The sequence below is a fragment of the Lathyrus oleraceus genome, chromosome 1, assembly GCF_024323335.1.
Source record: "Lathyrus oleraceus cultivar Zhongwan6 chromosome 1, CAAS_Psat_ZW6_1.0, whole genome shotgun sequence".
NCBI classification, from domain to species: Eukaryota; Viridiplantae; Streptophyta; class Magnoliopsida; order Fabales; family Fabaceae; genus Lathyrus; species Lathyrus oleraceus.
Genome location: NC_066579.1, coordinates 445,067,481 through 445,091,881, shown reverse-complemented (window position 1 = coordinate 445,091,881; position 24,401 = coordinate 445,067,481). Strand labels below are relative to the sequence as shown.

General features: G+C 34.1%; 1 protein-coding gene and 1 long non-coding RNA gene across 7 annotated transcripts; one reads left to right on the top strand and one right to left on the bottom strand.

Annotated features, from left to right (window-relative positions):
- Positions 1 to 12,216: 12,216 nt before the first annotated feature.
- LOC127082057 (nonsense-mediated mRNA decay factor SMG7-like) lies at positions 12,217 to 16,735 on the top strand. 6 transcript variants are annotated; one of them, XM_051022282.1, is made up of 6 exons: positions 12,217 to 12,382; positions 12,805 to 12,910; positions 12,988 to 13,590; positions 13,682 to 13,804; positions 13,898 to 14,106; positions 14,188 to 16,735. In XM_051022282.1, exons 2-6 carry the CDS (start codon positions 12,857 to 12,859, stop codon positions 16,223 to 16,225), a joined length of 3,027 nt encoding a protein of 1,008 aa, XP_050878239.1. In that variant the 5' UTR covers positions 12,217 to 12,382; positions 12,805 to 12,856; the 3' UTR covers positions 16,226 to 16,735. The 6 variants fall into 6 exon arrangements, with proteins under 6 accessions (XP_050878239.1, XP_050878243.1, XP_050878261.1 ...); XM_051022286.1 differs by having other exon boundaries at positions 12,229 to 12,382; positions 12,800 to 12,910; XM_051022304.1 differs by lacking the exon at positions 12,217 to 12,382 and adding an exon at positions 12,397 to 12,603.
- Positions 16,736 to 21,794: 5,059 nt separating this feature from the next.
- Positions 21,795 to 23,097, bottom strand: LOC127082052 (uncharacterized). Its single transcript, XR_007788147.1, has 3 exons — positions 22,766 to 23,097; positions 22,575 to 22,602; positions 21,795 to 22,009 (listed from the first exon to the last, which is right to left on the bottom strand). It is a non-coding gene; the product is annotated as an uncharacterized LOC127082052 (long non-coding RNA).
- Between the last annotated feature and the right edge of the window lie 1,304 nt (positions 23,098 to 24,401).

The following is a 24,401-nucleotide window of genomic DNA, read 5'->3' as shown; positions in this document are numbered from 1 at the left end:
ATTCAAAGATTACAAGTGAATAACAACAACTAACTCACCCTTAACAACCTGAGAGAACTAGTATATTTATATACTACTAAGCTAATTTAAGCTACAAGCTAACTTAAACATAAACAAACAGACTTAATTTGACATACTAGCAAACCTAACAAATTTGACTACTACATGCTTGAGCATACTTCGACTACATCATACAGGATCAACATGTGAACAAATTTCAACTACATGTTAAACCTTTGTTGAACCTAGAATCTACCCTTGTCGAGACTAGAGTTCGATCCAAATTCTCACAAATCTCCACCTTGGAACAAACTCTACAACATAAAAGGAACAAACGAGCTTTCTTCATGCAGCTTTATCAACTGCATACAGTGGAAAACTCGCAGCTTGGCAATGTCTTGGTGATCATATCAGCATCGTTATCATCCGTCAAAACCTTCAGTACTTGGACTTCTCCAACTTGATTATCTCTCTGACGAAATACATCCTCACATCGATGTGCTTGGTTCACTCGTGATAGGCTGAATTCTTCGACAAGTCTATTGCAGTTTGACTATCACATTTAACAGGGATAACTTGACCTTGAAGTTTCAGCTCCTTATAAAAACCTTCAAGCCACAATGTTTCTTCTCACAAAAGCATTTTAGATTTCTTTAGCAGTCTTATAGGCAATGTAATAGTCATATAAATCCCCAGTAAGTCGATTAAGATATTTTTCAGAGATAGTCATTCTCATTCCATAAGGTTAATTCTTTAGTCGCCCTATCATTTTCATTTTTTTAGTTATTTCGTCCACGACTGACATGTCTTAAGTCAAGACGGTGATAACTTTTCTCCATGTGTACACCACTCGCTTATCCTTTTCATGCCATAAGGTCAATTCTTCAGTTGTGTTATCCTTTTCAATTCTTTTTAGTTATTTTGTCCACGACTGACGTGTCTTAAGTCAGGACGGTGCCAACTTTTTTCCACGTGTACAACACTCGTTCTCGTGTGCCAAACGGTAAAGTATGTCTGCAAAACACACATCGACGTGTAAAGATTTGAATAACAAAGAATAAATATTTAACATTAAGCCAAAACATAAGCCAAACGATGACGACGATCGTACTTATTTAATTATTAGCATCGGTCTCTCTATTCGTAAAATTTCTATACTCTTAAGATATATTTCAAGAATTCTACATCTACTATGTAAACACTTGAAAATGTGAAAATTGTCATATATAAAACTCAAGTATTTTTTTTTTTGAATTTAGTGTCACATATACTTAACACATAATTCTTCATTTGTTCCGATAGCAAATAGTTATGAATAAGTAAAATTAATTTTTGATATGTTTAGTTGTTCTCAAGGTTAAGTTCAAAGATTGATTATGAATAAGTAAAAATAATTTTGAGATTGATTTGTTTTTTTGAATTAATTGCATTTTTTAGTTCAAACAAAAAATTTACATTTAAATTTACAATTTAATTCATTTTATATAAATATATTAAAACATAAATTACTTTAAATTTTTAAAATCAATTTTCCAAAATCAATTTATCTTAAATCAATTATATTCATCGCAAGACATACATAGCATCCCTAAGCTAACAAAAACAAAAAGACAATTAATTTAAGATAAAAATAGAGCTAGTACCTAAAAAAAGTTGATTAAAAACCTAAATAATTAAATTTAAAGAAAAAGAGGGGTAGAAAATCGCAACTAAAGAAGACTCAGTTTTATGTAGGTTGAGATTGTGAGCTGATTAGAAATTGAAGTTTTTATACATTTAATTTCCTATTCAGCAGCCACTCTCCCATGCACACATGTACGGTCATACCTTTGTCATCATCCATTATACGGACCAGACACTCACACTTTGTTGAGTCATTTGACGTGCTCATTAATAAATTATGTTTCTTTCTTTATTTTGTTCACAAAAAAATTAATGCGAAGAGATAGTTGGGCTTCTTCTTGTTGGAAAAACAAAGCTAAAAAGAAAAAAAGGAAAACACAATAACATTATAGTAAGAGATGAAAATTTTAAAATTGGAAACAAAATCACATTTGTTATAGAATCAAGTAATGATCAGAGAATAATATTATATGAAAATTATTATAACTATCTCAAGTATAATCACATTTCCAAAACAAATATTTAACTATATCTCACGACACTCGAACACAAAAGTATAATAGAATAGAAAGTAAAATACAAACTTAAAATGTTTTTTACTGATACATCTTATAACGAAGAACTTGAATTCTATATATAGTTTTGTACTCGCTCTCCCTTCACAAAACTAAATAATGTGTTGAATAATATATATAGCATCGGACCCTTCCTTTACAAACTAAATGATGTAGAACTTTTTCAACATGTATATTTTCAACCAATCTCAATCTCCGCCTTAATTAAAAATAATACATTAACTTTCATTGTCTTCGCCAACAATCAAAACCCACCATAAAGAGGATAGTCACTTAAAACTACATAACTCCAAGAATTTTCACACTGTCTCCACCGACAATCATGGTTTTAAAAACGGTCATACTCCACCTAAAGAAGAGTATACTTCACTTGAAGCTAAACCACTTCAAGAGTTTTCACATGTCGAAAATCAGGATGAAAATTTATGGTGCAACTTCCATGTTGGCAGGAAGTTCTTCAACCACCGACATAATCTCACATCTTGTGTAAATTTTATTGTATCAACACATCTTTGAACTGAACTTTTCACGGGTAAAAAATATTTTTTCCATCAATTTTCTCTAGCCCAAACTGCATAACGGAATTTGTGACTGCTCTTCAACAACTCATTCACAAAATCACCCTTCTTTTATGATGTGGGAGATCAGACAAAACTGCAACCACATAGCATACTAAGAACTCGTATTCTTGTATCGAACCAAAAACTCTGATGTCAGTTGTTGGAAAAAAAACAAGTCATAGAGAGAAAACAAAAAGGAACACATTAACAACACAAGAGATAACGTGGAATCTCCAAAACCGAAGAAAAACCACGACCATTGTCAAATGACAACCCGAGAATAATACTATGTGAAAATTGTTACGATACATAGTTTACCTTCAACCATCCCCAATACACTCGCACCCTGCAAAACAAATATTTAATTACATCTCACAACACTCTAACACAAGAGTATAAGAGAATAAAAAAGTCAAATACAAGCTTAAATCCTATATATGGCCTTGGATTTCCTCTTCATTCACAAAACTAAACGATGTGGGACATCCAAGAATTTGAATCCTATATATAGCATTGGACTCTCTCTTCCTTCACAAAATTAAGCGGTGTGAGACTTCTTCAACATGCATATTTTCAACCAACTCTAACACTTCTAACATGATGATCTTCTTCTAATAACTTTTGCTCGATAAATTCCTTTTTAGAGAGAATTTATTAAATCGGAAAGTCATTATTAATCTGGAGGGTCTATTTTGTATCTCGTGTGGGGATCGAATTGAATCTGCCTCACATTTGTTTATTATTATAATCTAATTTCTAGTGTGTGGTATAAGATCTTCAAGTGGTTAGGGATGCAGTCGGCTCTTTAAGGATCCTAGGATGATTTCTGAGTTTTTCTTATCTTTAGGATCTAAGGTTAAGTTAATTTGAAGTTTTGTATGATTTGGCACGCAATAGTGTGTATTATCCGGTCTATGTGTAATGATGAGTTATTTTCTAGTGTATCAACATACGTGAAATAAATGGAGGAAAACAGTATTGTTTTGCTTGGAACTGGTTCTATAACCGATCAACATTAAACTCATTCTCCATCTCCGAATTGCTTCAGAATCTTATCATGTGTCCATGGACGTAGCCAGAAATATTGAATAGTGGGGGCACTATACTATATATATAAATTTATAGTTTAAATAATATATCAATTTATTTTTCAAAATATAAATATACATCATAATTATTTTATAAAGAATTTCACATTTAAAAATAATTAACAACTCTTTATATTTAAAAATAATTAAAAAAAATCATATTTAAAAATAGATAAAATAGAATATACACAGTGTAAATTAATTTTATACTGTCAACCAATAAAAATTATATATCCTACAAAGACAAAAAATAAATAAATTATTGATATAATATGAGAGAGTGATGAATTTATATTGAACGATAATGTAAAATTATTTTATACTATACATATCTATTAAACTCGTAAAAATAATTGAGAGTTATTTTATATTCATGTGGATATGTGTCACTATAACATGTGTGTCAATTTGATTGGAATTAAATTTTATTCAAACTTTTAAAATTATATGTGATTCAATCGGATTGTTATGACAATAAATATTGTAAATTTAATTGAACATTTAAAATGATTTTGACATAATCAGTTAAATATGTATATAATAAAGGCAACAACATTTTTAATGTGTTTGCTATTGATACGGTACAACAAATGTTAGAATTGTATGACAACAACCTCACCCATATATATGAAACTATTTTAAACGAACTATTAATATATTTATATAATAGTATCACATCATTACATGAAATATATATATATATATATATATATATATATATATATATATATATATATATATATATATATATATATATATATATATATATGATTTAAAAGTTAGTGGGGGCATGGGCCCACACTTTAGTGTGAATAGCTCCGTCCCTGCATGTGTCTAAACCTTTCTAGGATCAAAAGTTTTGACTTGTTCTAAAGGTGTTTAGTGGTTTTGGTTTTGCTTGCGGTTCTCTATACTGTTGATGGTAAGTCTAGTAGTCTAAGCTTTATTCGGATCATCTATTGAACGATGCACCGTTGAGTGGTTGTTTCCTCTGGAGCTTGTTCTTTTTTCGGATACTCCATGACATCTGGTATTAGATGTTTGTTTTTTTGCATGCTATTGTATTTTGGACTTTTACTTGATTGATTGTTGTTTTGATTTCTGGCACTTTTAATGTCAGTGTTGACTTGTTCTCTATTGTCGTAGGGTTAATTTTTTTCATATTATAATTATTTTTCCATTAAAAACACAATTAGTGAAACTGTACCGTTAACCCAGTTCGGTTGGTAGCTGTGCAAGGGATAACTGGTTGTATGGACACAAGTTCAAACTTCTGACATCTCATTTATTAACCTTTAAGTGAATTTCGACCATCACTCTATGTTAAAATTAGTCAAATTAGTTAGTTAGAAATTAGTTAAGTGTTAGTTACTTAATTAGTTAGACAATTCAGTCTATAAATACGAGATCACAATATACACATTTTACCATCTTTTTTCAATATATTTTCACTATGTTACTTCATGAGTATTCATATGCTCTTTATCTCTCACATGAGTATGACATTTATCCATCTCATCCATGGATTCTCAACATGGTATCTATGTCTCATTTAAGATCTGGTGGGGCACCTGCTATTAGATTTCCGTTAAAGGACCATCCACAATTTATTTCCATGTTTCAGATGTCCGTTCTTGGGCGTGAGGGGCCATCATGAAGGAGAAGTTTTCACATTGGGTCAAACACTCACATAAAGGTCAAAGACTTACTCAAATATGTGTGAGAGACACCACATTTTCACACAAAATCGTAAGGTGATAACTGTATGAGTCATTTCACTCATAAAGTGTTTAACCTCCAATTTTTTTAAGTATTGTGCGAGTTAGAATTGTTAGAAAACTACGCCGAATTTCCTCTTAGTCAGATTCGTAAAAACAATAATATGCGGAAGCATAAAAACACACACACAATTGATAACGGAGTTCGGCCAAGTATGCCTACGTCTCCGGGCTGCTGCAGACCTTTTACTGAAAAGAGAAAAATATACTGTGTTTACAAACACTCAAAAGTTTCTCTCACCCACAACCCAATTACACCCAAGAGTTTCTCTCACAGAAATTTTTCTCACACTAGAAAATTTCTCTAACTCTCAAATTACAATTTTTCTGTCAAATGCAAATGTATTCATTGCCTTGAGAAGAATTGAATTTTCCTACAACTTCAATGAGTATTTATAGGATTCATGTGGTATACCTCATGTCCATGCAAAGTGACCTTTGTGATTTTCTCTTCACCAAAAACAATGTTCCAAATTCAAAGTTACTATTCTCTTGGTCAAAATTCAAAGTTACTATTCTCTTGGTCAAAATTCAAAGTTACTATGCTCTTGGTCAAAATTCAAAGTCACTATTCTCTTGGTCAAAATTCAAAGTTACTATTCTTTTGTTGACTGCCATTGAAAAATAGAGGGTGGAATAGTATGGCTAGAAATGTAGGCATGTGGATCTAACAATCTCCCACTTGAAGACTGACTTCAGTCGGTCTTCACACCTCGATCATGCAGCAGCCTCTCCTGCATATTATTCTAGCAGGCCAACTGAAGTTGAGCACAACTTCAGTTTGTCAATGGTCACCACCTTTGTCAACATGTCTGCTGGATTCTTGCTTCCTAAGATCTTCCTTAATGTTAGTACCTCATCCTCAATCAGAGATCTGATGAAGTGATAACGGAGATCAATGTGCTTCGTTCGAGAGTGAAATGCTGAATTCTTTGCCAGATGTATTGCACTCTGACTATCACTGTACAAGACATTATCCTCTTGGATGAAACCCAACTCTGTTAACAATCCCTGAAGCCATATCAATTCTTTGCTAGCTTCTGTTACTGCGACATATTCAGCCTCTGTAGTGGATAGAGCAACAATCTTTTGTATCCGCGACATCCAACTAACAGCACTAGTACCAACAGTAAATATGTAACCAGTGGTACTTCTTCGGTGATCAACTTCACCTGCAAAGTCTGCATCTACGTAGCCTTGTACTTTTAAATTACCTTTACTAAAGCACAAACACTTCTCCTTAGTGCCTCGTAGATATCTCAAAATCCATTTCACAGCTTCCCAATGAGCTTTACCTGGATTTGACATAAACCTGCTTACAACTCCCACTACATGGCCAATGTCTGGCCTCGTGCAGACCATCGCGTACATCAAACTTCCTATGGCTGAAGCATATGGAATCTTAGCCATTAATTCCTTATCTTCCTCTGTCTTAGGGGACTGATCCTTTGATAGACGAAAATGACTAGCTAAAGGTGTGCTAACTGGTTTGGCGTTGTCCATGTTGAATCTCTGCAAAACACGGTTGATGTACTCTGTCTGAGATAACTGCAAGGTTCCCTTTTGCTTATCTCTCGTGATTTGCATTCCAAGGATCTTCTTCGCTGGACCTAAATCTTTCATGTCAAATTCTTTTGACAATTGTTTCTTCAAATTTCTGATCTCGGTCATATCTGGACCTGCTACTAACATATCATCGACATAAAGTAGCAAAATGATATAACTGGAGTTATATCTCTTGAAGAAACAACAGTGGTCAGCATTGCACTTCTTGAAACCTTCCTTGTGCATGAAGCTCTCAAACTTCATATACCACTGCCTTGGAGCTTGCTTTAGGCCATACAAGCTCTTCTTTAATCTGCACACCATATTCTTTTTCTCTGAGAAACCTTCTGGTTGGTGCATATAGATCTCCTCATTTAGGTCTCCGTGAAGAAATGCAGTCTTCACGTCCAACTGCTCCAAGTAGAGCTCTTCAGTGGCAACAATACTTAACACATACCTGATAGTATTGAGCTTCACAACTGGTGCGAAAATCTCGGTGTAATCGACTCCTTCCTTTTGCTGGAATCCTTTTACAACAAGTCGAGCTTTATATCTTTTAGAGCCATCATGCTCCTGCTTCACTCGATACACCCATTTGTTGTGAAGTGCCTTCTTTCCCATAGGTAACTCTTCTAGTTCCCATGTTTGATTTGAGATCAAAGACTTCATCTCGTCTTTCATGGCAAGCTCCCACTTGTTCGCATCTACTGTCTGACATGCTTCTGCATAGTCTTCAGGTTCTCCTCCATCTGTCAACAACATGTAGCTCATGTATTTCCTGTTAGGTACAGGAACTCGAGAAGACCTCCTTAACTCCGGAGCTGGAGTAGAATGCTCTGTTCTGTCAGACTGCTGCACATTGCCTGGTTCAGTTGATTCTTCTGGCTGAGGACTATCAATTGTGGGTCTTTCAAGGACATCGTCCACATCTGCATAAACTGGCCCACTTGGTTCTGAGTTGTTGGCACCTGTATCATGCTTGTCCTTGTACATTACCCTCTCATTGAAGATCACATCTCTACTGCGGATCATCTTTCTGTTCTCGTCATCCCAAAGACGGTAACCAAACTCATCTTCACCGTAACCAATGAAAGTACACTTCTTTGATTTGGGATCAAGCTTGTTCCGGCCTTGATCGCTGATGTGTACATATGCTGTACAGCCGAAAATTCTAAGATGTGAGAGTTTTACCTCTTTTCCGCTCCATACCTCTTCTGGTAGTCTATGTTCCAATGGCACTGATGGACCTCGGTTGATCAAGTAAGCTGCTGTGTTGACTGTTTCTGCCCAGAAATGCTTTGGAAGACCTGATTGCACACGCATGCTTCTGGCTCTTTCAGTCAATGTTCGGTTCATGCGTTCAGCTATACCATTGTGTTGAGGCGTACCTGGCACGGTCCTCTCTATTCTGATCCCATGCCCATAGCAAAACTTCTTGAATCTGGTGTCTTCATATTCACCACCATTGTCGGTTCTGAGCTTTTTGATCTTCAACCCTGTCTCATTCTCCACCATGGCTTTCCATATCTTGAAAGCTTCAAATACTTCAGATTTATGTTTCAGAAAGTATACTCATACCTTTCTGGAGTGGTCGTCAATAAAAGTCACAAAGTATCGTTTTCCACCAATGGATGAGACTGTCGTTGGACCCCAAACATCAGAGTGAACGAGCTCGAGTCTCTCCTTCTTTGGCTTCCTTCCGTTTGTCTGAAAGCTAACTCTCTTCTGCTTTCCAAATATACAGTCTTCACACATGTCAATTTCTACTGACTGAAGACCTGGAAGTTTGCCCTTCGAGTGCATTACCTTCATCCCTTTCTCACTCATATGGCCAAGTCTCTGGTGCCATAGGTTGGGATTTCCACTTGCTGCAACCGAAATAAGATGACATTCTCCTGCCGTCTTGTAAAGAGTACCACTCTTTTTACCGCGAGCTATCGTCATTGCACCCTTTGAAATTTTCCACTGATCTCCGTGGAAGATTGTTGTGTAGCCGTCACTGGCCAACTGGCCTACTGAGATTAAGTTCTTTGTCAGGTCGGGGATATGTCTGACATTCTTCAGCTCCCAAACAGACCCGTTCAACATGATCTTCACTACACCTTTTCCTACAATCTCACAAGATTGTTCATTACCAAGGTAAACTTTACCAAGGTTTCCAGGGACATAATTCTCGATGAGTTCTTTCTGCGAAGTTGCGTGAAAGGATGCTCCAGAGTCTAACACCCACGACTCTTCCTTGTTCTCCAAAGAGCATATTAATGCATCACCTCCTCTTGAGGTTGAAGCAACGTTTGCCTCATCTTTCGCCTCATGTCTCTTTGGTGCACTCCTGCACTGGTTTTTATAGTGTCCCGTCTTCCCACAATTCCAACACTCAATAGTCTTTGAGTTGTTAGAACTATGATGATTTCTGGACTTGGATCGCCTTTCTTTTGATTTTCCGCGTCCGCTTCCTTTGGTTGAACTCCTTCCTCTTGACTCTGTATGCAATACTGAAGAGGTTGATGATTCACCCGACTCTCTCCGTCGGATCTCCTCACTGAGAACCAAATCACGAACATCATCAAATTTTAACTTGTTGCTTCCCGATGAGCTACTCACAGCTGTGACAGTAGCATTCCAACTTTCTGGTAGGGAAGACAAGAGTATCAAAGCCCGTACTTCATCATCAAAGTCGATTCCAACTGAACTCAACTGGGTTGTGACTGTGCTGAGTTCATTTAGATGTTGCGCCGTTGATGCACCTTCTGCCATCCGTAAGTTGAACAACCGCCTCATCAAATGAACTTTGTTTGAGGCCGATGGCTTTTCGTACATGTTAGAAAGGGCCTTCATAAGACCAGCTGTAGTCTTTTCTTTGGCAATGTTGAAGGCAACATTACGAGATAACGTCAATCGAATGACTCCAAGAGCCTTTCTAACAAGAAGTTTCCAGTCATCTTCTTTCATATCTGCTGGTTTACTCGTGAGAGGTTGATGCATGCTTTTCTGATACAAATAATCCTCTATTTGCATCTTCCAAAAGCTGAAGTCCGCACCGTCAAACTTTTCGATTTTCACGTTTCCTTCGTCTGCCGCCATAGTTCCTACTCGAACCTGACTCCTCTGGATCGTCTATGAATAGTACTTTCCCCAAAAAAAAATTATTCGGCCGAACCAACCAGCTCTGATGCCAGTTGTTAGAAAACTACGCCGAATTTCCTCTTAGTCAGATTCGTAAAAACAATAATATGCGGAAGCATAAAAACACACACACAATTGATAACGGAGTTCGGCCAAGTATGCCTACGTCTCCGGGCTGCTGCAGACCTTTTACTGAAAAGAGAAAAATATACTGTGTTTACAAACACTCAAAAGTTTCTCTCACCCACAACCCAATTACACCCAAGAGTTTCTCTCACAGAAATTTTTCTCACACTAGAAAATTTCTCTAACTCTCAAATTACAATTTTTCTGTCAAATGCAAATGTATTCATTGCCTTGAGAAGAATTGAATTTTCCTACAACTTCAATGAGTATTTATAGGATTCATGTGGTATACCTCATGTCCATGCAAAGTGACCTTTGTGATTTTCTCTTCACCAAAAACAATGTTCCAAATTCAAAGTTACTATTCTCTTGGTCAAAATTCAAAGTTACTATTCTCTTGGTCAAAATTCAAAGTTACTATGCTCTTGGTCAAAATTCAAAGTCACTATTCTCTTGGTCAAAATTCAAAGTTACTATTCTTTTGTTGACTGCCATTGAAAAATAGAGGGTGGAATAGTATGGCTAGAAATGTAGGCATGTGGATCTAACAAGAATTCACAATTGTTTCTCAATATTTCTCAACAATCCTCATCCTACAAACCGGTTTTATAGGGATGAGTTATGCTAAAAATCACGTGAGAGTCTTGATAATTTATAATTGATGATTAATAATTTATAATTGAGATAATTAATTAATTAATTTTTTGATAAATTAACGATTAAATAATTGATAAATATAAAATAATATAAAATAACTTTTTTAATTAAAAATTAAAAATTTATTTATTAATTCTATTATATCAATTCAATTGATAATTATGTAAAATCATTAAATTTAAAGATGTCGATTCGATCCCGTAATTTTTTACTTGTTTATCTTTAAAAAGATTATTTAAAAAAAAAATATATATATATATATATATATGTTATTAGTCTTGTTTATCTTTAAAAAGACTATTTGAAAAAATATATATATTATTAGTCTTATCTCACATATTCTAAAACAAAATATGACATCATAGTTGGAGCCCTCTTTGTCATATTTGTTGATTGGGTAAAATGTGGAGTTTCTTTTTTGTTTACCGTTATGAATTTAATTATGAGCTTTAGTGAAATTTGATTCGACAACGATATGAATTTCTAGAAATACTTTCCGTCGTAGACTGGGATTTCTTTCCTACAATACTAGTAATATTATATTTATATATTCAACCTCAACTTAGTGGTATTTTTTTCAAACATTATTATTGAGTGTTTCTGATGCTCTCTTTAATAATTTTAAATAAAGAAAATATTTTATAAAAAAATTAAACATTTCAATTTCCAATATATTAAATACGAAAATTATAAAACACTTGTGAGCGGTTCCTTTAATTTAAAAGTTTTTGTACCGCGTCCTATGAGATAAGTCTCAAGGCATTGTCTTACTTTACAAGTCATCTATTTCAATTTTAATTTCCTGTATTATTATTATGTAATTTTAATTCTTTCTAATTTTACAAATAGTAAGCCAACAAATTATCCAATTCTTAACATTCATAATATATATAGTTAATTTTTCTTTTAGTAATTTAGTTAAAAATGACCATAATAAAATAAAAAATTATTAAATTAAAAAAAATCTCTTATTGTTTTGAGTACTCAGTGTTTATATTTGATACTAACATATAATTATCTTTATTTTATTTTTGAGAGAGAAATAGGTAATAACAAAGATAAGGACTATATTTAATTTCCTATTATTATTTATTTTTTTATCCATGAGTAGCAGAAAATATTTATGTAAAAAAGCCAAAATAAACGGGTTTAAGAGCATTTTGTCTTGTATTGAGTTTGAGGCTGATCATAACTCCATAATCATACCTTTTCTTTTGTCTCTTTCACATATCTACTGCTCTTTGCTGCTCCAATTCTTCTTCCTTTTTCCTCTACTTGCAATTCTCCACTCAACAATTCATTAGGTAATCTTTTTCATCAATTCTTCTATTCTTCTTCTATTTCACTTTTTCACTACATTTACCTGTCTCTATTTCTTGAACTAAATTTGCTTGTTTTTTCTCTAGTCTAATTTTCTCAATTCAATTCTCATATTAGTGTTTTAAGAAACTTGCAAATCCAAAACTTCATATTGTTGTTTATGGCCCGGGGCGGAAGCCGACCCCGCTTAGCAGGATAAGACTCGGTTGTTGTTGATGTCTTTACTTAATGTTTTCGGTATTCCGGCTATCGGCGAGCTTAATTGTCGTTTATTCGTTTTAAACTCGTGTTAATCTAATGGTTAAATATTGTTCATTGTGAAACTGGTTTTCTTATAGAACTTTTCACCTTGTTGAAATTGAATATTGATTTTGTTTTTGTGTTTTCATGTTTACTATTAGATCAGGTTTGTGCCTAGTTGATGTGTTACATTTGAAGGAAGTTCTTCGATTTCGATCATGGCAGCCGATCTATCTGTTTCTTCGGGAATTCGTGCCGAAGTTCTGTTAGAGGTAACTTTGTGAAACTGGTTTTCTTTGTTATGATTAGAATTTGAAAAGCATTTTGATTTGGTTTATGGAATGTTCAGATTGGGAATTCTGAAAAGCAATTGTGGACATTGATTCATTCTAAAGGGATTCTGCATTCAGATGCTCACGACTTGTACCGCAAGATCCGTGCTAGTTACGAGAGAGCTATGTTGAATGATTATACGTATGCAGAACTTCAGGATGTTGAATATTCTTTGTGGAAGCTCCATTATAAGCATATTGACGAGTTTCGCAAAATAATAAAGAAAAGCTCGGGTGATGCGGAGAGCAACAAATCTGGAAATCTGCAAAACGCTGTTGTGCAGAGAAGCAATGGCGATCCGTTTAAGCGGTTTAAGTTGTTTTTGTCAGAAGCTTCGGAGTTTTATCAAAATTTAATTCTTAAACTCAGAAAACGTTATGGAGTGTCGGAAGAAGCGTTGTTTCGTAAAAAGGGTTGGATATCGACTTCGGTTGAACCAGAAGTCAAGTTGAAATGTAAATATTTATGCCATCGCTGCTTAGTTTGTATGGGCGATCTTGCCCGGTATAAAGAGCAATACGAAAACCCTGATTCTCAGAATCATAATTGGTCTATTGCCGCCACCCATTACTTGGAAGCAACCAGAATTTGGCCTAATAGTGGTAACCCCCAAAATCAGGTAAATGTTTCTTATCTGTTTCATAAGGTAATCTTTTATCGTCTACGTTTTTTTTCTTCACCTGACAGACAGCATCCTTATTCATTTGCAGTTGGCTGTATTGGCAACATATATCGGGGACGAATTTCTTGCTCTATACCACTGTGTAAGAAGTTTAGCAGTTAAAGAACCTTTTCCGGATGCCTGGAACAATCTTATAATGCTGTTCGAAAAGGTGATATGATTATTATCTCAAGGTTCTTTAATAAATTACATTTTGAGCTTCTTCTATTTGCAACCTTCTCAAGTGTCGCTTTTGATCTTGCAGAACAGGTCATCTCCTCCGAAATGTGTTTCCAGTGAAGTCTGTTTCGATTTCTTACAACGTTCTGGGAGTATTGGTGAAGAGAGGAAGGCGCGCATGAAAGACGATAACTCAAACTACATTGAAGTTGAAGGCGAAAGTAATCATTTCACTGACTCAAAGTTATGGCCCCTTATGGTTAGAATGATAAGTTTCCTCTTCATAACATCAAGGTACGTCTTGAATTCATTTCATTTAGTTCTACATTTATTTTTTGGAATTTTGTTTTGATGTTCTTACCCCATTTGAATCAGTTTTGATGAATTCTCTATTGCATTGGCATCTACAATTGGAGAGTTGGATAAAATTTTGAAGCTAGAAGATAAAGAACTAAAAACTGTGTTGGAGTCTTATAGTCAAATGGATTTAGCCAGACGAGGACCTTTTCGAGCAATACAAGTGGTTTGTATTATCATATTTTCCCTAAAGAATCTAATGGATAAGCTTCAACGAGAAGATTCAAAAGACGAAAACGTTAGGCAGTTGATGCAGATGGGGTTTTCTGCTGGATTAGCTGTCATGGGACGTTTCGTTGAAAGATGCCTTAAGGCTAGTTCTTTGAATCATGGCCCGTTATTGCCTTCGGTGCTTGTTTTTGTGGAGTGGTTTTCTAGTGTGCTGGATGAAGCTGAAGTATGTACAACTGATCAAAAGTGTCGAAGAGCCATTTCGTACTTTTTCGACGTGTTTGTTGAACTTCTAAATAAACTAAATGACAATAGAAAGGAAACCAAAAAGCTTCTCGATAGTGTTCCGCTGTGGGAGGATTTTGAATTGCGGGGTTTTGTACCTATAGCTTGTGCACATTTCTCATTAGACTTCTGTGGTAATTGGGAACATAGAGACAATTTTGAAAGTGGAATGGAGCTGCGAGCCGAGCGCATAAAAAAAGCAGCAATGAAGATTGCTAGCCGGTCAAATACTTTGCAAAAGTGGATTAGATATGATGAATACGGATGTAGGTTTTGTGTGGCTAGATCAGATGAATGTCATGGCAAGGAAAAAGCAGAACTCGGAGAAGCAAATTCCAATAGTACAAGAGAGGAAGAGGCTAATCAGAAAACAAGCAAAGGCGCCGGTGAACAATGCAAAAGGATGACAGAGGACAATCCAAGTTGCTCTATCGTTAATGGAAAACCTTCGGTAGTGGAAGAAGAAGAAGTTATTCTCTTCAGGCCTCTTACAAGGTATAATTCAGCACCGTTGTCTCCATCTATCTCAATTGATGAGCATATACCACAAAAAGAAAATGATGACCAAAACTTACCATCTGATGATTGCTTGCGCCGTGCTACATCTCTTCTTATGGCGCAAAATCCAGCTCAAACTCAAAGCGATCCGTGGGAGTACAACGGAAGCAGTTTGAAATTCAGAAGTGACAAATCATTGAAACAGCAAGAACTTTCATCAAGGGAATCAAATGCACACACTTACTTAGATGCCCCAATCTCTGCTGGCCCTCCATCGCTCAATGCTTGGGTTCTTGATGAAGGAAGTTTGAGCAACAGTCGGAGAAATGGTGCAAAGGGTCTTATGGAGCATAGGTTGGAGCCTATTGAAGAAATAGCTTCTTCATCTTTGGCAGATTTATCCATTAAAAATGAAAATCCAGTCGTAAGCTCAGTGGACGAATCTTCAAACTTCATTGCATCTTCTACCGCATATTCTCTTCCAATACCGTCTGCCCCCTTTTTACCTGATAATGTTGCTTGGTTTACTGATGCACAATCACAACCTAGTTTATCTGCTCCAAAAATTTCAGAAAATTCACCACAAACAAGTGGTTACCCTGATTGGAGTTCTAGTTATGGACCACCCGGATATGATCCTAGATACCCGGTTTTTATCAGTGGATACCCTCCGCCCGGACGAATGACTTCTTCAGAATGGCTGCGTTGGTACAGAGAGAACCACAAACCTGAGAAAAGCAACAGTTTTATGCAGCCTATGTATACGAACATTCCTGGTCCTGGAAATCATGAAAACTTGCTTTATCATGACAATACCTACAGGTTTGATCAATTTGACAGATGTGGCAATCCTTTGCCTCATAATAACCTGTACACGTATATTGAGTCGCCAGGTCCCCCACCGTTGCAGCCAGGTTTTCTTGGTGCAGGCGAATACAAAGCTAGTGTGTACAACAATTATCAAAGACCGGTCCCTTTTGGGTGCGGTGCTGCGACAGAACTGAGAAACGAGCCACAGTCTCTGCTGGAGTCTCTGAAGGAGAAGGAATGGCGACTCCAGCGAGATTCTAACCTCAGAGGGCCTACATTCACAGGAAATTAGAACTCTTGGCCCGAAACTTTTGCGTCACGGACCATTTCATAATTGTACACCTTGTTGTAGTTACTTCGGCGAAGTATCAAACAGTATAAATGTGTCACATGTGTATACAGATATTTCAGCCATTTTCTAAATGAATTGAAGAACTCTAGTTTTAAAGAAAGTGGATGAATTATTCTTCATTCAACCACTGTTCTTGGATAAGCATGTGAAATATGTAGAGTTGAAATTAAAAGAGGAAATCCTCATTCTCTGAATTTGATACATAATTTGTTAGTGGAAACAAACAAGAATATACTTGGCATGGTTGGTTTTGTAATATGATAATATATGATGGGTTGAAAAACATACGGGAACATATGATACCAGATTATGGTGGCTTGAGTGTATTATATTGATACTTGGCAGCCAGGTAAAGTATTTTGTACTTGTTGAGCATGGCTCATATGTATTTTGTACTTAGTTGAGAATGGCTCATATTATGTGGAAACGCGAAACTGATCTTGAATCCAATTGTTTGATGTGAGTAGGTAACTAAGGGAGGTGGGGGCTTCAAAGGTATTATTGTAAATTGAGTGTTAGTATTATATATTCGGCTTATAACATTATAATTATAATTTATAAGATAGAAATTAGGGGAATTATAACTACTCTATAGTCGAAATGCGTTAACAAAAATCAATCGTGTTCATTGTCTTTTATTTTCGTTTCTCTTTAATCTTTTATTGTGGTTGTTGTCCAAACAATGGGAAATGGGAATCAGATGACAATTAACTCTGGTGCAAAATTTGAAGTAACAAGGTTTGACGCGACAAGTAATTTCTGATTATGTCAAAGGAGGGTTAAATATTTGTTAGCTTAGTAAAAAGTCTACAAAAAGCACTGCATGAGACGAAGCCGAACAATATGAAGGATATCGATTGGGCATAGATGAAGGAGAAGGTCGCAAAATTGATTCATCTATGTATTTTAGACGATGTGATGTATTATATCTTGGAGTTGACGACTTCGAATGAGGTTTGAGACATATTGGAGAATCAGTATATGTCAAAGACGTTGATAAATAAAATATTCACGAAACAATGACTATATAGTTTGAAGATGCTGGAAGGATTTGATTTGATACAACATGGAAATATCTTCAACAATATAATCACCGATCTGGTGAGACTTTAGGCGAAGATTGATGATGAAGATAAGGAAATTATCTTGTGCTCGTTACCAGGTTCTTATGACCACTTGGTGGCTACTTTTACTTACAAGAAAAATATTATCATTCTTGATGTGATTATTGTTGCACTTTAATCTCATTCTCAATTGAGACAAAGTATAGAGGAAAGAACTTAAGGTGAAGATTTGTATGTGAAGGGAGTCATGATCGTGGGCTTAACAAGGGTAAAGCGGGTTTTAAAAAGAAGAGGTCTAAATTAAAGAATTGAAAAACATTTGAGTGTTATAGTTGCAAATAGATTTGGCATTGAAAGAGAGATTGTCCAAACAGAAATTAGGACTCATCCAATTTTGCAAATGTGGTTCAAATTGATTATTCTAACAGTGAAGTAGATATATTGTGTGTTTCATCCAACAAGTGCTCAGATGCGTGGATTCTTGACTTTGCTTGTTCTTACCACATGACGTAACACCGAGAATGGTTCATTACATTCAGGTCAAATAATTTTTTATTTATTTATATGGATGACGATATACATTACATAGTTTGATCTTGTGTAAATGACTTTGACTTAGTGTAAAGATCGATTCCTTGATGAACAAAACCTATTAACTAGAACTCAAATGAAGAGTAAAAAAGTACATTACATACTCTGACTTAGTGTAAAGGTTCATTCCTTTATGAACAAAGACTTAGTAAATAGAAACAAAATGAAGAGTAAGGAAATACATTACATACTTTGATTTAGTGTAACAGGTCATTCTTTGATGAACAAATACCTAGTATTTAGAAACCAAATGAAAAATAAAGAAATACATTATGTATTTTTTTACTCTTCATTTTATTTCTAATTACTAGGTCTTTATTCAACAAAGAGTGGACTTTTACACTAAGTCAAAATATGTAATGTATTTCTTTACTCTTCATTTAGTTTCTAATTACTAAGTATTTCTTATTCAAGGAATATACCTTTACACTAAGTCAAAGTATATAATGTATTTCTTTACTCTTCATTTGGTTTCTAATTACTAGGTCTTTGTTCACCAAAGAATGGTCATTTGCACTAAGTCAAAGTATGTAATGTATTTCCTTACTCTTCATTTTGTTTCTATTTACTAAGTCTTTGTTCATAAAGGAATGTACCTTTACACTAAGTCAGAGTATGTAATGTATTTATTTACTCTTCATTTGGATTCTAATTAATAGGTTTTGTTTATCAAGGAATCGACCTTTACACTAAGTCAAAGTCCTTTAGACAAGATCAAACAATGTAATGTATTCTCTTACACATGAAATAAATTACATATATTATCCAGCCACAAAGGGTATTTGATCTATGTTATAAAAATGACATTTTCCATCTTTTGAACTTCCTCGTCAATGTTTGTTCTCTTTTCTTCTCCATCCTTGCATTTTCTCTGAGACACCGGCTTGAGCGAGGCATCTATGGCAAGGCGATGGCACATTACTCTGGTGTCTATGCCAAACATATTTGAGAGAGCCCAAGCAAACAGGTCAATGTTCCTCTTGAGTAGGGCGAGGTATCCAGATTTGTGACTTGGTAAGGCAAGTGCCCGATCTGGACCTCTTTCAAATCTTTGGATGGGGTAAGCCTTTCACTTTCTTCTTCCAGTCTTAGGTCCCATCTTTTCATATTAGAGTCATCCATTTCATGGTGAGAGATTGGATCCAGGGTGAGAGGCTCCCTCGTTACTCATAAGCTATTTAGGTAACATTCTTGGGCAAATGCCTGGTCTCACCCGACCGTACCCATGCACCCATTAGGCCATGGATACTTTAGGCTTAGGTGGCATGTGAACATGACCGCCCCCAACAGATTGAGGGAAAGTCTCCCCGTAATGACATTATAGGGGGACGTGACATTTACTATGAGTTATTTACCTATATGGCCATGCACTTGCTCTTGAGCCTATGATGGTCTCAAGGGTGATGTAACCTTTGACCTATACTTGCTCACCTGACAAATCGATTAGGGATCCCTAGAAAGATTCAATGTTGTGGGGATCTATCTGGAGCCCCTGGAAGGTACTCCATAATAGAATATATATGTGAAGCTTCCAGGGTCGATTAACACCATTTTCATGTCCTAATTAGTGTGATAAATCATGATGACCATAAAATCATTGTTATGGGGCAATATGCCTATAACATCTTCTCTAGAGAATGTGATTTCAGGCTCCCAATTTGTATCAATTATGTTAAGGGCTTTTATGGGTGTGATGTATGCTGCTAACACTTAACAAACATATCTTCTCCAAGAGGAACTAAATTCTCCCCCTCCGGAAAAACCTCCAACAATGGTGTTAGTGGTCTTCTTAGAACTTTGCTCGAGCATCTTTGTGGGAAGATGTGTGTGGCCCAGGTTAGTTTTACCGGGGCCCTATGACATACACTAATATTAGTGGATAAAAATACAATGAGTGTGACAAACCCTATTGAGTAAGGGCTATCAGAGGATTTAGGGTTTGTTGAGGATTAGAGTTAGTCACACGTTGAAGTGAGAAGTTATGTATAGGTGATTTCTCTATGTTATAGATTGGATCTCCCTCAGTATCATGGTACTGATGTATTTATAGCTTCTCATGGATCTTAAATCGAGTGAGTCAAGTCTCTCTAGAATATAGCAACCTTCATAGGAGTGGATGATTGATACCTAAAAATTCAAGAGATGTAGTTAAGCCCCACAGCTGCCTATTGACTGTTGACATAGTAAACGCTTCACTCACAATTGCACATTATGGATGCAAAAATGGGAAGTCATGTGATGAAGAGCGCTCGAACTAATACAAACACAGCTAAAAAAACAAAGCGTACGTCTCTTGTCTCGCCCCCGAGATCCTCCTTAATTATTTAGCTACATGAACTTTTTGTTAAACTTTATAATAATATTTAGAGTGTTTGTAGGTACACTCCACTTCCAAAAATATACAAAATCAACAAACACGGTAAACATTCATCAATGTTTATATCCCCTAAATTTGATAATTATTACTTTTTGTTGGACATTTAAAAAAAATACTTAGTTTTAACATATATTACTAAATGTATAACATAAATGTTATAAAACTAAAATAAATAAATTAAAATAAAACAAATATTATGCAATAAATTCTAATTTAAAATAAATACAACAAAAATAAATTAGGAAAAGTGAATAAATAAATTTTCATCTCACAATTAGTAATTCATAATACTGAACAAATATAATTTAAAAAAAAGTTGAAAAACCAAAAATATGTATTTTAAATTTTAAGCAATGTATATTTAACTTTTGAGAGATGTGAGAAATGTTTGATGACACCTTATTTTATCCATCATAATAATAATAAAACAATAATTCTCTCATAATAAAGTCACTTATATGTGTTTTTGGACGCGATATGATTTTGGACGTGCATTTGTTTATAGACTGTCATAAAAGTTGGAAGTTGGAAAAAATTAAGAATAATAGTATATATTTAAGTTGAAATAGTAATACATTAAAAGAAAATGAAATGTAAACAAAAATAGTATAAGTAATATGATTAAAAATAAAAACTATTGAACTTATATTAGAAAAATTAGGTGTTTTAATTTTTTAACAATAAGGAAATAATTTTATAAGAGAGAATAAATTTTTTTAATATCTAGTCAATATTTTTTAATAAACTCTCTTAATCTTTTTCACATATTTGAAAAAAATGATCGATAAATTTCTATTATTCAATACTTTGATCAGTATGAAAGTTATTCCCCTTTATAAAAATAGTATTTTTTTTCGTATAGAAATTTTTTTTAATCAACAATATTTTTTTTCAGTATATAAATATTATTTTTGTTTTGATATTATTTAAAAAAATACTTGAATGAATAGTAAAATTGTTCTCGTATATAAAAATATTCCAATCAACAATGTATTGTTTCCCGTATATAAATATTATTTTTGTTTTGTCAATATTTATAAAAATATTTGAATCAATAATAAAGTTGCTTTCGTTTCTAACAATAATATTGTTTATAAAAATATTTTGATAAACAATACATTTGTTACGGTATTTTTAATTGTACATCACATTGATATAGATAAAAATAATCAAACATTTAATTTAAAATTATATTAATATCGTATGTAGTGAAGTAAGGAGAACGGTAGGACATGAGGGAAAACAAATAAAAATCAATTACAAACATCCTAAAAAACTAACTTGATTCTAGAAAACCATCTCAATGAAGTTGATAAATACTTCATTGAATATAATAAATTATTTTAATATCAAGAGAAAGTCACTTATAATGATAAACTAATGATTAAAATTAAACTAACAAATATGATCAAAGTTGTAATCTTATACTCTTTTAAGTTCCTCCTCAGTCAAGTTATGGTAAAAGGAATCTTGTAGCAAATTAAATAGTTTGTCTATTATGTTCTTTGTTTGTGTCACTATGAATACATCAGGAAACACCAATCCAAATTCTAGAATCATTAACACAAAAGTGTTATGAACAAATGTTTTAACCTCGTGAACCGAATCTACATGGTAGTTATTCCCAAGCCTTGGATTCACTATTCCGCAAAGATCTTATATAGGATCGAGTTGAGTAAGAACTCCTTCAAACTGCATTGCATGATAAAAATGAAAAGAAATTAATACTACTATTTAGGTTTATGAGGACAAATCTTTAGTAGTGAAGTCAAGACCAATCAAAGTTATAAGTCTATTTGAGTCTACAACAACAGATTTGTTGGTCTTGAGATTGTTCCTTTGTCGAAAGAATTTCATACAGAACAACCAAATACGCACAGCAGACAAATTACATTTTATCTAAGCTTTTCATGAACCCAAAGAAAATGGTATTAATTACTTTGAATTCTCATGAAAGATTGTGGGCAGTGATGGTTTGAATATTTGTTCTCGAAGAGTCTCAATGAATGATTAATTAGAGTATTCATAAAGACTAAATTAGCATGATATAACTTAGCTATTTGAAACTACCAAATTCCTTGTCATCATAACCTTGAAAACATGTGTCTTTAAGGATTAATCTCTTGCGCAACAAATTTTGTTAATATAGAGTTGTTTTTTGATTGAAAATTATATGCTTCTAAATTTTGTCATAACCTTGTAAGAATTTTCTAATGAGATAAAAATTTATAATAAGATACATTTCATAAACATTCACCTGTTTCTTGCCGAAAACAATCTCGCCGCTGCAAAAAATGGATTTACGTTTTTAGAGAGGTTTCTTCCCTCATAAAATACAAAACTAACAAAGATGCATATGATAAGAGAAAACCAACATTTCTTCGGTGTAATCACAAAATAAAACCAACAAATCAAAAACAAAAACAAAAACAAGAAAGCTTCACTTACCAAATAAATATTGCAATTTGAAATAAGAGGAAACAAATATGCAAATTTGTCTTCATTTCCGAAACAAAAAGAAGCGACAACATTCAGAAGAGAAGAGATAAGCTTGAAGCAACAACGTTGGTAGAACACATCAACCATTTCGAATCTGACCACTACCACCATCGCCGCCGGAAACGCATTGTCTCCATCACAGATCTACCACCACCATTAAATCGCACATCGCACGTCATAAAGCATTTTTGTAAACCATGATAGAAGAAAGAATCATAATAGTATAAGAACATGAAGAAAGAAGAGGAATAGAGAAGTTTGAAGAAGAGGAAGAGTGAGATGAGCAGAAGAGGGAAAAGAGGAAAAGCTAAAGTACAAAAGTGATGTGATAGATATTAGGAGTAGAGAAAAGCTGGAATTGGATTGGTTGGTTTAGAACCAAAGAGAACCATGTGACATCATCAATTGAACCAAACATAGCATGCAAAGGCATAATACAATAACCATGTAGTTGGAATTGAATGATGTGACACCATTAGTTGCAAAAAGTAATTTTTGGACCAAAATTGTCCTCAGTTTGATGAGGTGGCATATTTAGAAGAAAGGGCAATTATGAGATTTTCACAACATCCAATTTTCTTATATTATAGATTTAGAGGTGTACATGCATTTTGATACTCAAATTATTTTAATTATGTTTTCTCTTATTTGAGATTGGATGAAGTAATATGTATACTTGAGTATTGTTACTAGAGGCCATAAGTGTAAGATTTAAGATTTAGGAAATTGTGTACACGAATATGAACATTTCGTTAGATTTTTTTATAGTATATGTTTAAAGTATTTATAGGTTCATCCATCTTTTAGATATGCAAATCAACAATCATCGTCAAATGTTCATATGTGTTCAGATCCTCTAAGTATGATTTGATCAATTATTAACTTTAGTTGGTCTGTTATGAAACTAAACATAATAATAGAAGAGAGAAAGAAGAAGAATATAGTGTATTATATTATTCTCATTATCGGTGTTCGTTTTAAACACAACATGAGTCCTATTTATAGGACATATATCATGAATGAAGAATAAATATGAAATTCTCTCATTAATGGACATTCATAATCATTCCACTTATAACACGCCTCCTTGAATGTTCATCAAGAATATGACTCATTAAAATCTTAATAGAAAAAATCCCGTGGAAATAATCTCAGTGAAGAAAAAAGGGTACAACCTTCTTTATTAGGGAATTGGCACATTACTAATCAATATAAATTATTTCAAATAAGGAATGAACTTATTTGAGAGACAATCATATTTAACATTCATTATTCATAATACTTCCTTTGGATGTTCGTTTATGATATGCCTCGTTAAAATTTTACTAGAAAAAAACTAGTGGGAAAAATATATATAATCAAGAAAAAAGAGTATAATATTATTTTAAGATAAACTCATTTATCCCTCTCAGTTGAATGATCATTTCTTCGATGATGAAGACCAATCTTCTCTACTAGTTGGTTAAAAGTTATAGGGAGTGACTTTGAGAAAATGTCTAGAAGATTATCACATGAACGAATTTGTTGGCTGCTTATATCGTCATTTTTCTAAAGATCACGAGTGAAAAGAAACTTTAGAGAAATA

What these genes read in the sequence shown, in the direction of transcription:
- LOC127082057 (XM_051022282.1), top strand. Translation starts at nt 12,857, where the DNA reads ATGGCAGCCGATCTATCTGTTTCTTCGGGAATTCGTGCCGAAGTTCTG. An exon ending in GTGCCGAAGTTCTGTTAGAG is followed by an intron (nt 12,911 to 12,987) that starts GTAACTTTGTGA and finishes TGGAATGTTCAG; the next exon opens with ATTGGGAATTCTGAAAAGCA. An exon ending in GTGGTAACCCCCAAAATCAG is followed by an intron (nt 13,591 to 13,681) that starts GTAAATGTTTCT and finishes ATTCATTTGCAG; the next exon opens with TTGGCTGTATTGGCAACATA.